The sequence below is a fragment of the Hypanus sabinus genome, chromosome 8 (genome assembly GCF_030144855.1).
Source record: "Hypanus sabinus isolate sHypSab1 chromosome 8, sHypSab1.hap1, whole genome shotgun sequence".
In the NCBI taxonomy this organism is placed as follows: Eukaryota; Metazoa; Chordata; class Chondrichthyes; order Myliobatiformes; family Dasyatidae; genus Hypanus; species Hypanus sabinus.
The window spans coordinates 37,756,459-37,773,838 of record NC_082713.1 but is presented as its reverse complement, the minus strand read 5'-3'; the positions used below and the strand labels follow the sequence as shown (position 1 = coordinate 37,773,838).

The following is a 17,380-nucleotide window of genomic DNA, read 5'->3' as shown; positions in this document are numbered from 1 at the left end:
CTCCTGGTTTTTGGCCTTCTTGCACGAGAACATCTCCTCAATTGAGTCTTCTTGAGGTGCTATCAGTTCTACTATGACCATCTGCTTTGAAGTTTCTGACAGAATGACCATGTCAGGACTCAGTGATAATGTGATAAAGTCAGGGAACTTTAATTACTTACTGAAATCAACTTTCATTTGCCAGTCAGACACCGTGGCGAGCAAGCCTGCTGGTGATCTGGGCTGAGGCTGTGGAAGGTATAAGCAGAATCACTCAGCGGAAACTAAAGATTGAACAGAATCATGCATTTAGTAACCTTGCAAACACAGCCCGTTGAGTAAGTGTGTACATGAAATTGTGGACAGAAGCTTAGACATTAGTTTCACCAAAGCTTTGGTGAAGCCATTCAATCGCTTCAATATTTTGGCACTTTTCGGCACTTAATTATCGGCACTTAGAAACAAGTGGGTTCAGATATAGATTTTGCAGATAATTTACACCAAGAAAGGACTGTTTACTCAAAGGGAATGTAGGGAACTTTAGGGAGACATAAAATAATAAATTGGGCAAATCTGATGAAATTTATTTGAAGGGATATAAAATAAGAAAGGATAATAAGACATAATAATTAATTAAATGTTAACCTTTCAAATGGAGTTGATAAGCTGATTGGGATAAGGCTACAGATATTCAAATCTTCAAAATGAGGTTGTATTGCAAAACAAAAATGAACTAATTTTTATAAATAATGTTGCATATGGAGAATGTAATAAATTTATATAACCCATTAATTTTGCTGGAACTGGAATACTTTACCATCCTCAAAGGATGCACCAAGCATCAAGGGATTATGGAAATGCTGTTTTAGTTGTCAGAGAGACAAAAGGTGTTACATTACAGTATAAGACAAGAACAATGAACGCTGTGAGCAGATATGGTCAAGCTACCAAATTACAAAGATCCTTGATAAGTGAGAAATCAAAAATCTATTGAGTGTGTAATTAGTGAATGTAAGTTTAAAACACTCACAAAATGGCAGAGCAACAGAGAAATTCAGTTATCTAGAGTGCTGTTAAGATATGAATGGTTCTTCAGAGGAGATCAAAGTAGAATCAAAAACGTTTTTGAAAGGATAGTATACACCATTATGAACAGAAACAATTAGAAATTTAAGAAAATGACAGGACCATTGGTCACAGACATTCGGTGCTATATGTATAATTGGTCGATATGATTTTCCACCATATAAATAATATTGATGATTCTAGGTTGAATTGTGTTTTATCTTGAGTGTGTTGGTTGTTAGTGTGGCAAGAGTGCCTATAGTAGGCTTTAATATTCCATGGCTAAAAAGGAGAGGAAAAAAATATCAATTTGTGTCTCATCATCTTATCCTTGCACTAAAGTAGACTGATAATTGAATGGAAACAGTATTCAAAGATTGCCAGCCACTGTAATTGCCTAGATGGTTCAGAAACAGATGTTTCAATGTCTCTTGGGAGTTTTAATTTGAAATTGTGCAAGCCAAGCAGGAGATTGTGTAGTAATTTGTGGAGGTTTTCATGGGATATCATGCTATGACATATAACTTACTGCAGACATGATCAATCAGTTGAACATATGCAGGAGAGCAATCAGCTTGACTTGTGCTACTGTCTCTTGGCAAAATCTTGTATCTTCAAGAGAAGAAATATTGGAATTGGAGAGCTCAAACAAATTAGTTGTGTGTTTTGTAACCTACAAAAATGTGCTTCAGTGCAAAAGGAGACGTCATATCTTGACTAAATTTTCAATATTTTTTTTAATAACAGGCTGCCTTTATTCGGGATATAATGATGCCAGGAGAATGGGATGTCTGTGTTACATCATATGAAATGGTCATAAAGGAAAAATCTGTGTTCAAGAAGTTTAACTGGAGATACTTGGTAATTGATGAAGCTCACAGAATCAAGAATGAAAAGTCCAAGGTAGGAATGTTATCTGTTGAAGCGAATGTGGAGGGGACATCCACATTTAAGTAGTTGATGTAGTGCAATGGAAAGGTAAATGTTTGCAAGCAAATGAAGGGATGTTTTACAGAGATGTAATTTTTATCTGTCAGAAAATGTACTGCCTGAGTTGGCGATTAATTACCAAGCATACTAGCATTTAAGAATGTGTTGAAGGCAAATGGGAATAGTCCAATCAGAATTTATTGCTTCTTTGGAATATAAGCACCAATTAATATTGTTTTAATACAATAGCCTTTGTAATTTGTGCAAAATAATTAGAGTATATTTTTTAAAGTTTTTTCTTCAGTCCTGCTTTTATCCAATTCTGGCACTATTCTCTTTCTTTGTAGCTATCTGAAATTGTTCGAGAGTTTAAATCAACGAATCGCCTGCTACTAACTGGAACACCCTTACAGAATAATCTTCATGAATTGTGGGCTTTACTTAACTTTCTTTTGCCTGATGTATTTAATTCTGCTGATGTAAGTTCAGATTTTTGGAAAAACTGTCCAGTGTCAATCATTATAGTTAAAATGGGTGGTCAGAGTTAGCGGGTATCGTGTAAAGAGATAAAACGGGATTTCACTCAGCATGTTACTGCTGTGTCCTTATATTTTACAAAGTCAATAGAAAGTAAAGGCATACACTTCAAACATCCTCTTGAAATAAAGTTAAATTAACATTTGTAAAATAATTTTAAAATTCACAGAATGGTTAGACTGTGGAAAGAGGCCATTTGGCTCACTGACAGTACTCACTCATTTAGCTCCACGACAATCCATTTAGTTCCCCCCACTTGCCCTCTTTCCATGGTCCTACAAATTCTTTTCTTTCAGATACTTATCTATCTCCCTTTTGAATGTTACAACTAAATGTGACTCAGTTATGACCCAGGTTTTCCCATATTCACTATTCACTTGTTGCCTAAACGTATTTTTTTTCTTACATTGCTTTTCATTCTTTAGCTAATTGCCTTTCTTCCATGTGCTATTAGTCTCTCTACCAATGGGAACAGCTTGTATGACTGTGTAAAACTTCCATTATTTTTGTCACATCCTGTCTCACTGCTCTCAGTTCTAAAGAAAACAAATCTGGCTTCTTCAGTCTATCTACGTAAGGCCCTCTTCTGTAGAATTACTTTAGTAAACTTCTCCTGAACTCTCAAAGCATTTTTTTCCTTTCCTAAGATGTGACACTGAGATCTGGACGCAGTATTCCAGTTGTGGCTAAACTCGTGTTTTATGAGTTTTATTCAAACTTTCATGCTGTTATACTTAATGCCTCTTTTATAAAGCTCATGAAGTTGCACAATTTTAAAAGTCATTTTTGCAACCTACGTTGTCACTTTTAATGATTATGTGCATTTCCAGCACCCTCCCCATCTCTGATCTTGAACCCTTTCAGAATTCTGGACGACATTTCTCACCTTCTGTGCATACCATCTTAGCTGAACAGAGGAGCAGTTTTAGTAGTAGACTAAGACAACTGCACTGCTCCAAAGAGCGCTATGTGAGGTTATTCTTGCCCTCTGCCATTAGGCTGTTCAAGAGTCAATCTATAGTGACCCCCCTACTGTTAGTCTGTTTGTGGTAACTTGTTTTTATTCTTTCTACTCTTCTAATATTTATATCTGTGCACTTGTAATGCTACCGTGACACTGTAATTTCCTTCGGGATCAATAAAGTATCTGTCCATCAATCTATTATGCCCTTTAGCTTGCATTAACTCTTCTTATTCTTCTTACCAAGATGTAACACTTAACATTTTCTGCATTACCTTTCATTTGTCACCAATCTGTCCATTCCATAACCTCTCTTTATCTCTTTTAAGTTCTCATTAATTTTCTTCTATCAACAAAACAAAGAGAAACTTTGTTTTACGTAGATAGACTGAAGAAGCCAGGTTTGTTCTCTTTAGAACTGAGAACAGTGAGACAGGATGTGACAAAAACTATGGAAGTTTTACACAGTCATACAAGCTGTTCCCATTGGTAGAGAGACTAATAGCACATGGAAGAAACAAAACTTTTTTTGATTGAATGCTCAGTACAGGATGAACAGTAATGACCTTTCTGGCTCCAGAGAAGTTCTGGAGGCTGGTACAGCTCCACAATGTCCCCTCTCTTGTTTCATTCGCCCTCAACTTGTTGACAAAAATTGCAAAATACATAGTGCAATTGAAAAAAAAAAATGGCGATGCAGTGTGGTTTCGTTCTTGGGAGACCATGTTAGTTCAATGTTTTAATATAGGATGGGGTATGAGAAATTAAAATATGTCCAAAATTCCATTCCCAAAGGCTCTTTTCAGCACTGTCTAACATTGATGTGATTGCCACAGTGATCACATCCAGACTCGATTGCTGACTCCTCCACCACCTACCAACCAACTGTTCTGAGTGAAGCATTACTATAAATCCCAAATATACTTAACTTTGTGAAAAAGAATTTCTTTAGCACTGTACTAGAACTGACATATAATTTTCAACTGATTCAAAGCAAAGACTTGTAAGTAATAGAGGACTTGGCTAAGGAATTAAGATGGGAAAGAAAAATAAAACTTCATATGGCTTTGTGCAGAATGAAATAATTCAATGTTCCCTGTAATTTTCATGCAGAAAATCAACTTTTCAGTATTGTTTTCATGTCTCTCTGAAGAAAATAAATTTTTCCTTTGCCTAAACAGGATTTTGACTCTTGGTTTGACACAAACAACTGTCTGGGTGATCAGCAGTTAGTGGAACGTCTACATGCTGTAAGTTTATCATCAATCTTGTTTGTGGTGAGGAATTTGTAGCATTAAACATAAACAATCCCATTTAATGACAGAATATATTTAAAAGTTCAAATTGAGTATTGTCAATGTAACCTTGAAATTACTGCATGGAAATGGATTCACTAAAAATGGAAGCTATGTGAATAACTGTAGTAGCTGTTCTGTTCCTCAGTTCAGTGCTGCAAGCCCAACGATTGTAGACTTTATATCAATTACCTTTTTCTCATCAGTGAGCCCACACCAGGTCAGAAAAAAACATATTTGCTGCTAATGTTTAAAATGAAAGCAGAATATTAAAATGCTTTAGAAAGAGAAACAGTTTAAAATTTCTGATCAAAGATCCTTCATCAGAACGTTAATTCCGTGCCTCTTTCCACAGAGGCTGTCAGACCTGAAATTTTCCGGTAGTTTCTGTTCCAATTTCAGATTTTCAGCATTAACTCACATTTTTGATTTTCACTGTCCAGCATAGCAGCCTGTGTTTGCATGTGGCAGGTTACCTTTAGACTTCGACTGAAAAGAAGCAAGTAACATTAATGTGTTTGAATATCAATGACAATTATTAGGTCTCAAAATCTTCTCATTGACATTAAACTTGCCTTTAACATCTGAAGGGAGGATACCATTGTTGGGAAACTTAAATTAATCAGCCACATAAAAACATGAGATAGAGATTGGATGTCCTGTGGTTTGTTCCTAACAAAAGCCTTTCTATTAGCCACAGCTCGGAATTAAAAACGTTAAAAAAAAGCATCAGGAGTAGGTCAGTTGGCACCTCAAGCATGCTCTCGCAATCAGTAAGGTTACGGCTGATTAAATCATGGCTACAACTTTCTGTATACTTTTTGACTTCCTTGTATTTAATGGCCTGGTAATCTCTGCCTTGAATATTTTCAATAACTTTCCCTCTACTGTTCCTCTAATACAGAAAATTTCAAAGCCTCTGAGATGAGAATTTTCTCTTTCTCCCTATCTGAAATGGATGGCCCTTCTAATATATGCCCTCCTAATTCTAGGTACTCTGACAAGGAGAATCGTCCACCCAAGTATCCCCTCTGGATCTTTATGCTCCAAAACAATCACTTTCCACCCACCAAATAAAAACGAGTACAGGCTGTACTTGTCCAATTCTTTTTTTTTACATTAGCTTCTTCATCCAAGGAATCACCATAGTGAACCTTCTTTGTATTTCCTGAAGGGTAAGCAGATATTTCCATAAATATGGGGACATAACGTTCCAAGGATGCAAAGGTGCATCAAAATTTGTTAATTTTATATTCATTGTTACTTGTTGTACTTGCAACAATTGTATTTCATGTGCAAATATTTCCTCAGAACCCTTTGTACCACTAAGAAAACATGCAGTCCTTTCCATTTGGGGGGAAAAAAAATTGGCAATTTCATTCTTCCTTCCATTTGCCTGGATGAATGCAGCTTCATTATCACTGTAGGTGTTTGGTGTTATTCATGACAAAGCTAGCAGCTTGATTAGACACCTCCTTACCTACATGTGTACTCCATCCATCACTGAGACCTCACAGCTTCAATATTTAGCATTTAGAATTTGCCCCAGAAAAGTTTCTTCATCACTGTCTCAGCAGTCTCCAATTTGCAGAAGGTCAAAGGGAGCTGATTCATGGAAGTGCTAACACTTGGAAGCTTTATTTCAAGCCACACATTATTTGGAAATGTTTCCTAACCTTTTCAACAGCTGCCTATAACTCAGGTCTTCAAGAACCAGCAACATCCTTGTAAATCTTCTCTGTGCTGTTCTTACTGATATCTTCCCCTGTAAGTAGGTATCCAGAACTGCACACACTACTCCAAATTAGGCCTCACAAACGTCTTGTACAACTTCAACATAACATCCCACCTCCTGGACTCAGTGCTTTGATTTATGAAGACCAGTATGTCGAAAGGTCTCTTTATGACCCTGCCTATGACACGACTTTCAAGGAATTGTGGATCTGTATTCCCAGATTCCACTGTTCTATCACACTCATCAGTGTCCTGCTGCTCACTGTGTAAGTCCTACCTTGGTTTGTCCTCCCAAAGTACAACATCTCACGTTTGTCTACATTAAATTCCTTTTGCCATTTTTCAGCCCATTTTCCCAGCTGGTCCACATTTCACTGCAAGCTTTGATAGCCTTCCTTGCTGTCTACTACCTCCCCAATTTTGGTGTCATCTGCAAATTCGCAGAACCAGTTTACCACGTTATCATCCAGATCGCTGCTATAGATGACAGCACCTGTAATGATCCGTGCAATACACAACTAGTCAGAGAAGCAATCATCTACTGCCACTTCGTGGCTTTGAATTCAATATCTAATCTAATTTACCTGTAAATAAGAAATCTTGATCTTCAAAGACTCGCTGATTCTCTGAATGGACAATCACAAATTCTTTTTCACACAGAGAGCATACTGATTCTCTTTTTTATCTTAGATCCCAGTTCCATTTACAGAAAGCCCATCATATTTTCCTCCATTCTTGACAATATAGCTGAAAGGGCCTCTTTCTTTCATGGACTATATAATTTAAGAGTGCTTCTTCATGTACATGTTCCAGGTGCTTCGACCATTCTTGCTTCGGAGAATAAAAGCAGAGGTTGAAAAGAGCTTGCCTCCTAAAAAGGAAATTAAGATCTATGTTGGTCTTAGCAAAATGCAGAGGGAATGGTAAGTGAACAATTGCTGTTGAAGCTTGTAAACTTTCTTGGGGTCAGTTTCAAAGAATCTTTATGGTTCTGGTTGTAAAATTACTTTGACTGACACCAGTTATCCAGCTTAGGTTTTATTCCAGCAAGCATGCCATAAGACATGCTGTAGGAGCAAAATTAGGCCATTTAGCCCATTGAATCTGCTCTGCCATTCTATCATGGCTGTTATTATCCCTGTCAATCTCATTCTCCTGCCTTCTCCCTATAACCTTTGAATCGCTTGCAAATCAAAAACCTATCAACCTCCACTTTAAATTTACCCATTGACTTGACCACCAATGCCCTGACAAAGAGCTCAATATTTTCTTACATATGCTGTAATTGCTTAATTGTTTGCTTATATTTGTATGAGATCTGGTCATACTAATTATATAAAAATAGTGCTCCAATTGGATCATTATAAAGTCCATCCTTTCTGTTTACTGTTGGTAAGCTGGTTAAGTACTGCAGTGAGACTGAAAGGAGGAGAATGGTGGGTGACTGTTTAGTTATGGGGTTTGACATGGACTCAGTTAATGGATTTGGTCCACTGTTGGATTTGACATAAATCTAGACTGACGGTCTTATGAGTCAGTGGTGTAACCCTTTGAGCATATTGTAAGGGAGGTTTGTTTATCTATTAGTTCAGCTGAATATTAAAAAGTTCTCATGGGAAGAAATGGAGTTGCTCAGCACACTGACAAGTCCCATAACAATTATTTCTCTGCCCTCCAGCAAAACATTTTTGTATGTTGTTTTATTTAAATGTTGGATTAAGAATTTGATAAGATCATAAGACAGAGAAGAAGAATTAGGCCATATGGCCCATTGAATCTGCTCTTCCATTCCATCATGGCTGATTTATTATCCTTAACCCCATTCTCCTGACTTCTCCCTGTAACCTTTGATACCCTTACAAGAAGAACCTATTATCCTCTGCCTTAAAAATAGCCAACGACTGACTTCCACAGTCATCTGTGCGAATGAACTCCACAGACTTAACACCCTTTGGTTGAAGAAATTCCTCATCTCTGTTCTAAATGGATGCCCCTCTATTCTGAGGCTGTCCCCTCTGGTCCTAGACTCCTCGACTATAGGAAATATCCTCTCCATATCCACTCTGTCAATATTAGATTCCCCCCCTTTTAATTTTTCTAAATTCCAGTGAGTACAGGCTGAAAGCCATCAAAAACTCATATATTAACCCTTTCATTTCATTTCATTGCGAACCTCCTCTGAACTCACTACAATCCCAACACATCTTTTCTTAGATAAAAGTCCCAAAACTACTTACAATATTCCAAGTGCAATCTGACCTTTTCCTTATAAAGCCTGAGCATTACATCCTTGCTTTTATATTCCAGTCCTCGTGAAATGAATGCTAACATTGCATTTGCCTTCCTTAACACTGACTCAACCTGCCAGTTAATCTATAGGGTATCCTGCACAAGGATTTCCAAGAAAATAGACTATTTTCTACCCACTTAGAAAATAGTCTAAGGCTTTATTCCTCCTATAAAGTGCAGGACCATACACTTCCCTTCACTATATTTCATCTGCCTAAACCGTCTAAGCCCTTCTGTAGACTCCCTGCTTCCTCAACATTACCTGCCCCTCCACCTATCTTTGTATCATCCGCAAACTTGGTCACAAAACCGTCAATTTCCTTCATCCAAATCATTGACATATTATGTGAAAAGAAGTGGTCAACACTGACCCATTTGGAGCACCATAGTAACCAGCAGTCAACCAGAAAAAGCCCCTTTATTCCCACTCTTTGTTTCCTGCCAGTCAGCCAAATGGCCATCCATGCAATGCTGATTTTTTTCTTGAGTGCCACAGTCTCTGCTCATATTTAGCAGCCTCACGGATGGTACATTTTACACCCTTTTCCCTTGAGTTACTGAATCTTGGTGGGTCTGGTTTTTACACGATCTGGTAGTAACCATTTATGCTTTTATCTGCTGGACATTTCATATTGTGAGCAAGTAATGAGATTTCTTAATGCTATTGAATTTTTTAATATTGGTTTTGATGTCTTCAGGTATACAAAAATATTAATGAAGGATATAGATATTCTAAACTCTGCTGGAAAAATGGACAAAATGCGTCTCTTGAACATCTTAATGCAATTGCGGAAATGCTGTAACCATCCGTACCTTTTTGATGGCGCTGAGCCTGGCCCTCCTTATACTACAGATACTCACCTGGTCTCCAACTGTGGCAAGATGGTGGTTCTAGATAAACTGCTGCCGAAACTCAAAGAACAAAGTAGGTACTCAGAAACAGCTGCTGCTTCAGTTCCTCTGTATTTTCTAATTCCGGCCTGAGAGGGCTGACCACTCAGTGTGATTCTGTCCCTGTAACATCTGTCATGCCTCAAGACGCCTGGGTTTTCTTCTGTAATGTGGAGACTAAGTAAAATCTTGAGGATAAATGTGATTAACCCGACAGCAGTTTCTTTAAGCAATTTTTCAGCACTTTGATATTTTTACTTTAAGGAGTATGGTTGATGCTTAAAAAAACTGCACAGAAGTGCACTAGCAGTTATGGTGTAAGTGTGTGCTGTGTTTCATTGCAATCCACTGTTTTATGAGTTTGTTTTTTTTCTCTTACACGGGTACAGAGGAAGTAGTCAGTGGGCGTGCAGTATTCTAAGTAAAAATACTGATCTGACAACTGATTAATATTGAACTAAGCCTTGTGTGACCTTGTGTGATTTTAAAATACTGAAAATATATCCGTGCCCTGACTGAGGTGACTGAACTTGACCTTCATAACACTGCTTAATTCTGCCCCTGCCTCAGCCCATGTGGCTTTAAAACCTGGTTATTAGTTCTGTACTTGTAACGAGTTTTCACTACCTATGCTATGACTCACATTCAAAAATAAATGGGGTATCTTGTCACGATTCCCCTCAAATCCTGTTTTCCTATCATCCTAAAATGCTCCTTACTCACTGACATAGAAAAATTCCTGTTCAGGTCAGAAGGCTTGGAAGGGATTAACTGCATATCTATAATGGAATTTGTTTATCTCTCTTGCATGGCTTATTTGGATCAAAAATTATTTTAGGTTTCTGTAACAAACTATTACCTACATGGACACCAAAATAGTGGACCTGCAAAGCAGCTGTTAAAACCCCATTTACTTTGACTTCCATGTTTTATTAATGACTGTTTGTTCTAAAGATTCCAGAGTGCTCATTTTCAGCCAGATGACCCGTTTGATGGATATTCTTGAAGATTACTGTATGTGGCGTGGCTATGACTACTGTCGTCTTGATGGGCAAACTCAGCATGAAGAAAGAGAGGTCTGTAATGATGTTTGCCTTGCCTAGAGTAAAATGTGATTTTTGAGATTCCTTTAATGTTTAGCAATTGTTAGCATTACTTAGTGTAGCACTGGGTGAGAAGAAACAGAAAATTCATAATTTGATTCTTGTTTTATGTTGTGGTATGGCTGTCCAAAAATCGGGCCCTTTAGGCAGTGCACCTATGTAGAATTGGAGGTAAAGTAGTATCGAGCCAGCTTGTGATACTGTTACATACCCTTCCTGCATTCTGTCATCATCTGATATCAACAGCCTTGAATTGTTCAGCTGGCCATAAAATCTTGGTTGATTTTATTTTTGCCTGCTCTTTTGGCTCAGTGACTTGAAGACAAAATCAGTAAACTCAGTGGCTGAATGAATCAGCTCGTCGTGGTCTTGGAATGAAAGGTCTGAATCTGAACAGCCAGAAAATGACTTAGTCAGCTCTAATATCAGAGGTTAAAATTGGAAAGAAAAATCACCCACGTACGGATTTTGTAGCGGCAGGATGAAAAGTGGGTGACCAATCTGCTCACAGGAAGTGGGTTGGTCATTAAATCCTGCCTTTAACAGTCATTTTATTTTCTATTTTCAACCACAGGCAGCTGGGTTTCCCGGGTCTTGGGAAACTCGGCAGCTGAAAGCAAGCAAGAAGGGCTGAAGCCATTTAGGTAAGTGTCTTTACAACACTCTGTATGGGCCAGGAGGAGCAGGAGCCTTTTTCCATGACCAGGAATCTTCCCAAAACATCCCTTTCAATAATTCTGCTCCCCTGATGCCCTTCAGATCTCCCAGCCACCATCAGACACCCTAAAAAGTTCACTCTCATCCCTAATGCATTTCTCTGCTCACAAAAGGACATAAGAAATAGAAGCAGTTTCATGGGTGACTCTGAACTGAGATTTGCTTTCCTCTCCAATCCCCATATTTCTTATCTCAAAATGCAAAAATCGGTTGACTTCAACTTGAATAGATTCAAGACTGAACACCCGTAGAACCTTTGTGGTGGAGTATTCATGGATTTACATCTGTTCTGTCACTTTCTCTCAATCCTTTGGGTCTTTGATCTGAGATCAGTGCTCATTCTTTTAAACTCTAGTGAATATAAATCAGTCTAATTCAATCTATGGTCCACATGTCCCAGGCGTCAATTTAGAGAATAGGTTTAGGCTCAGTGAAACAGGCTTCCTCTCAGAAGGCTTTTGTTTGTGTTGGGCGGGAACCCAACTTAAAGGAATTCCACAAGGCATTAAGGAAACTTGCCTTAGAATGTGTTTCCCTCCTCTATTCACTTCCTGAGGTGAGATTTTAAATGTTTCTGCAACTGGAGTTTATTGAAATGCTTACCATTTGTCCACCTTCAGAAATTTATTTACATTGAACTTGCTGTTCATGCGTACTTTAAAAAATTTTACTATTTCATTCAGTCCTTTCCGTACTGTTCTTGCACTTCAAAACTACTGGAGTCACTGAGCCTAGCACAGTTCAATGGGCAGATATCTCAATGTAACCACGAGGGAGACGGTGGGTATATTTAAGGCAGAAATTGATCATTTCCTGATCGGTCAGGGCATCAAAGAAAATGGCAAGAAGGCAGGTGTATGCGGTTCATTGGGATCCGGAATCAGCCATGATGGAATGGCGGAGCAGACTCAATGGGCTGAATGGCCTAATTTTGCTCCTATATCTTGTGGTCTTATTGAATGTAGGAAGTTGGATCTCACTTTTGCTCAAATCTTGAGCTTCTTGATAGCTAATGAAGAAAAACAGTGGCGTATCTCAGGAATATCCAAGCCAACATTTTTGGCAGTTTCTCTGTTAGAATAAAAGCTTTTAAGAATCAATTGATATATTGCATTGTTTGGAAAGACTTAACTGAATGAATCTAGCTACTTTATCTTTTGTGCCTTTGTTTAAAACAGCGAGCAATAGATTCTTTCAATGCTGTCAACAGTACGAAGTTCATATTCATGCTGAGCACTAGAGCTGGAGGTCTGGGCATCAACCTTGCAACCGCAGATGTCGTTATTTTGTACGATTCGGATTGGAATCCACAGGTGGACTTGCAAGCTATGGTAGGTAGTGGGCCATCTTACTTTAAAAAGTTGAATTTGTACTACTTTGAGCTCACTGGATAACGTTTTCACCTTTGAAACAGAGCATTACGAATTGAAGTTAGAACTTAGTCATGTAATCTAGCATGGCATTTCAGTGTGCTAGTGAAGAGGTAGACTAGCTGTCTTTTAGGCAAGGTCTGAATACTTAGGTGGGTATTCCATGATTAGCTGGATAATTGCTGTGTCCCATATTTATTGCACCAGTATTATTACATATTTATCTCATCATTAAACTTATTGCTGTATGTGGCACCTCAATGTGTGAAAGTTAGCAAGGTGTCACATACAGCAGTAAACTTAATGACTGGATAAATATGCATTACTGGGCCAATGAATATTGGATGATTATAAAAGTAGCTTTGCCCTTTTGTGACAGTGTTAAGTACTGATATAACCACTGCATTTTAAAGATATTGTTTGCTTGGTGTAGAGCAAGTGTTTGAGAGATGTAATGAAATATAATAAATTCCTTTTTCCTGTGTTTTCTTTTTCTTCCTCTTTTCATTCTTTGTGCTTTTCTTTTTGTTCTTTAAACAGCTCCTCATTAAACTCGAGGCAATTAATGCAAACCTGAGATTAAAACACCACACTGTAAATGACAAATTGCTAGCAATTGAAAGGGATAGGTTGGGTTCGTATTTCTGCTGAGAAACCTTTGTAAGAAATTTTATTAGGAATTTATTAGGAATTTTTACCAAAGAGATTTCTAGTCTAATTAATGTGTTGAAAATTTTGCTGGACTTTGGACTGTTAATATTAATTCCTCATATAATGACTGCTGTTTTGGTGATATAAAGCACTACATGATGAAGTTGGACTAATAGTCATATTGTCATAACGATGCTGTTAATCACAAAAAAATTGGATTCATGAATGAAATAGTTTTTGATAATCTGACTATCATCCAATAGCACTTACATCCACTGTGATGAAGTGTTTTGAAAGGCTGGTGATGAAACATATCAACTCCTGCCTAAGAAGCAAATTGGATTCACTTCAATTTGCCTACAGGCATAACAGGCCCACACCAGATGTCATCTCACTGGCTCTTCACTCAACCCTTGATCATCTGGATAGTGAAGCTGCATACATCACAATGTTCTTCGTCGACTGCTGTTTGGCAGTCAGTACTATAATCCCCTCAAAACATAAGTTTCAGGAGCTTGGACTCAATATCTCCTTAGTGTAATTGGATACTTGATTTCCTCACTTGCAGACCCCAGTCAGTTCAGATTTGCAGCAACGTTTCCTCCACAATCTTTATCAGCACAGGTGGACCACAAGGCTGTGTGATTAGCCCCCTGCTCTTTTCACTTTATACTTACGAATGTAAGGTTAGGCATAGTTCTAATGCCATTTTTAAGTTTGCTGATGACACCACTGTTGTTGGCCGAATCAAAGGAGGTGATGAATCAGCATGTGGGAGGGAAACTGAAAATTTGGCTGAGTGTTGCCACAACAACCTCTCACTCATTGTCTGCACAACCAATGAGCTGGTTATTGATTTCAAGAGGTGGAAACCAGAGGTCCATGAGCCAGTTGTCATCGGGGGATCAGAGGTAGAGAGGATCAACAACTTTAAATTTCTCGATGTTATTACTTCAGAGGATCCGTCCTGGGTTCAGCACATAAATGCCATTATGAAGAAAGTATGGCAGCACGTCTACTTAGAAGTTTGCGAAGATTTGGAATGACATCTAAAACATTGACCAACGTCTATAGATGTGTGGTGGAGTGTATATTTACTTGGTCACATCATGATTTGGTATGGAAACACCAATCCCCTTGAACAAAAAATCTTGGTTTTGGCCCAGTTCATCATGGGTAAGGGCTTCCCACTATTGAGCACACATCTACGGAGTGCTGTCACAGGAAAGCAGCATGCATCGTCAACGACCCCTACCATCCAGGTCATACTCTCTTTCTATTGCTATTATTAGGAAGAAGGTACAGGAGCCTCAAGACCCATACCACCAGGTTTAGAAACAGTTATTACCCTTCAACCATCAGGTTCTTGAATAAGGGGATAACCTCATTTAAATTTATTTGCCCCATCATTGAACTGTTCCCACAACCTATGAACTCACTCTCAAGGACTCTTCATCTCATGTTCTTGATATTTGCAGTTTGTTGTCTTTTGTGCAGTGGTAGTTTGTCCATCCTGTTGGGTGAGATCTTTTATTGATTTTATTGTGGTTCTTGGATGTACTGTGTATGCTTGCGAGAAAATGAATCTTAGGGTTGTACATAAATACTTTGATAATAAATTTACATTGAACTTTGAAAATGAAACCAAAATTACATTGTTAACTGTTATTGTTTAAGGGTGTTTCCTTCCTCCTTTATTTACTTCTAAAACATTGTCTTTTTTGACATATTAAGCCTTGAATATTATTCATTTCTAGAAGATCTCTGTATGTTGAAGTCTTCATAGTCAACAGAGAGTACCCAAGCTTCCAGGTCCTGATCTAATCAATATGCACCGAATCTGATAGAGAATTGCTGCACTGCAATAAATAGATATCTCCTAGGAAAAATTTGCCATTGTTTGAAAGGGCACAAGCTGTTTGTGGTATCCTCAATGTCGTTCTAGCCAATGGTTTTGATTACAATTTGAATTTGGAACCATCTGACATACCTAGCTACAAATCATTTTGCTTTAACCCACGTGGACAATTTGAAATGTGCTTGTCTGTGTTATTAAGAAGTTAGTTTTAGGATGATTTTATATGACCTTTATGTTTATTTTTGTAAAGCATACCAATTTCAGAGATTGATCAAAGATTTTTTAAATATATTTAATCTATATCCACAGGATTAAAAAAATAACAATTCTGTTTTAAAAGGATCGTGCTCATCGTATTGGCCAGAAAAAGACAGTTCGGGTATTTCGGCTTATCACTGATAACACAGTAGAGGAACGGATTGTGGAAAGGGCTGAGATGAAGCTGCGACTTGATTCTATTGTTATACAGCAAGGTATGAATGCATATCATATGTAGAACATAGAACAATACACCTGCCCATGATGATATGTAGATCTTGATAATAAATTATACTAAGTGTAATATTTCTTTATATAATCCATATTTCATCCATTGCCTTCATAATCATAGGTCAATCTAAAAGCTTCTTAAACTCTATCAACAGCCTGTTACCACAATTATCCCTTTTACCTATTCTAGGGACCCAGTACTTCCCTTGTAAAAATAAAAATCCTGCCCCTCATGCCATCTTTAAACTTATCTGCTCTAAACTTAAAAACATTGATGTGGTGTTTGACATTTCTACTCTGAAGAAAAGATTCTGATTGTCTAGCATATCTAATCCTCTCATAATTTAAAAAACCTCTATCAGGTCTCCCCTCAACCTTTGATGCTCTAGGGAGAACAACCCAAGTTTGTCCAGCCTTCCTTTATAAAGCTTACATCCTCTAATCCAGTACCGTACCAGTGAACTACTTCAGCACCTTCTTCAATCTCCACATTTTTCCTATAATGTGGTGACCAGAATGCACATATTTCAACTTGCTTTGGAAAAATTTCATTAGACCCACCAACATCAAAATATTAAATCCTCATTATTCTGCGATCAAAAAGCATATGCCGGGAAGTATGCTTTTGCCCTCTTATGATGAGTCAGACATGCACTCTGTATGGTGCTAATACTCGTTCAAAATTCCTCTGAGCATCCATGAAATTTCTTGAATTAATGATGACTGAAGAACCATCCATTGCAATAGGGTCTAGGCATCAGGAGCTGCTTAGAAAGAAAGGGTGAGATCTTGCTGGTCAGGTCCCTTTGCTTGGACCAGTCTTGCTGGACTTATGTTCTGATACATAGTAGCCTCATCTGGAGTTGCGACTAGACCCCATCCCTGAAACAACCCTGATGCAGACTTTGATAGCTGCCCAAACTGGAGCAAGCTTAGCTGTTTTTTTTTAATAAAAGGTAATCAATTTTAAATGTTTAAATCGTTAAAAATTTAACAATAGTAACATCCCCTCAAAACACATAAATAATTTAAAACATTAAAGTGGAAGCAATTCAAAAATGTTAACATATAATTCAGAAAGTTCTTTTTGCCAGTGAGTTGAACAAAGGAGGGAGGCATTTGGAGCATGGACTATCAGGGAATGCAGAGAGATGGGTCTCCTAAAAAATACATTTTGAATAGTCGTCCACAGAACAACAGATTTAAACCCAAGTTTCACTTTTGTTGATTTCTCATATTAAATGACCATTCAGATGTCCTTTTGACAACCGTTGCCATTTTTTTATGGGGAACTAATGAAGTTAATACTAAACATGGCCAGGACAAAAGAGACTGTAGATGCTGGAATGTAGAGTAAAATAAAGTCACACACAGTGGAAAAATTGGACCACAGATTCTGTTGCTGTTTACCCCACTGAGTTCTGACAGTATTATACTTTTTTTTATATATAGCCATGTTTAAAGGTTATATATAGCCATGTTTGACTAATTTGATGATGTCACAAAGGTTG

At 37.8% G+C, this 17,380-nt stretch overlaps 1 protein-coding gene across 3 annotated transcripts in view; it reads left to right on the top strand.

The window, feature by feature from the left end:
• Positions 1 to 17,380, top strand: part of smarca1 (SWI/SNF related, matrix associated, actin dependent regulator of chromatin, subfamily a, member 1) — a 111,611-nt gene that overhangs the window by 60,562 nt on the left and 33,669 nt on the right. For all 3 annotated transcript variants that reach the window (XM_059976961.1, XM_059976962.1, XM_059976963.1), the window contains 8 exons: positions 1,792 to 1,947; positions 2,322 to 2,453; positions 4,654 to 4,722; positions 7,315 to 7,424; positions 9,489 to 9,715; positions 10,636 to 10,757; positions 12,680 to 12,832; positions 15,721 to 15,853. In XM_059976961.1, the coding sequence (XP_059832944.1) occupies positions 1,792 to 1,947; positions 2,322 to 2,453; positions 4,654 to 4,722; positions 7,315 to 7,424; positions 9,489 to 9,715; positions 10,636 to 10,757; positions 12,680 to 12,832; positions 15,721 to 15,853 (1,102 nt within the window). The remainder of the gene's footprint in view (positions 1 to 1,791; positions 1,948 to 2,321; positions 2,454 to 4,653; positions 4,723 to 7,314; positions 7,425 to 9,488; positions 9,716 to 10,635; positions 10,758 to 12,679; positions 12,833 to 15,720; positions 15,854 to 17,380) is intronic.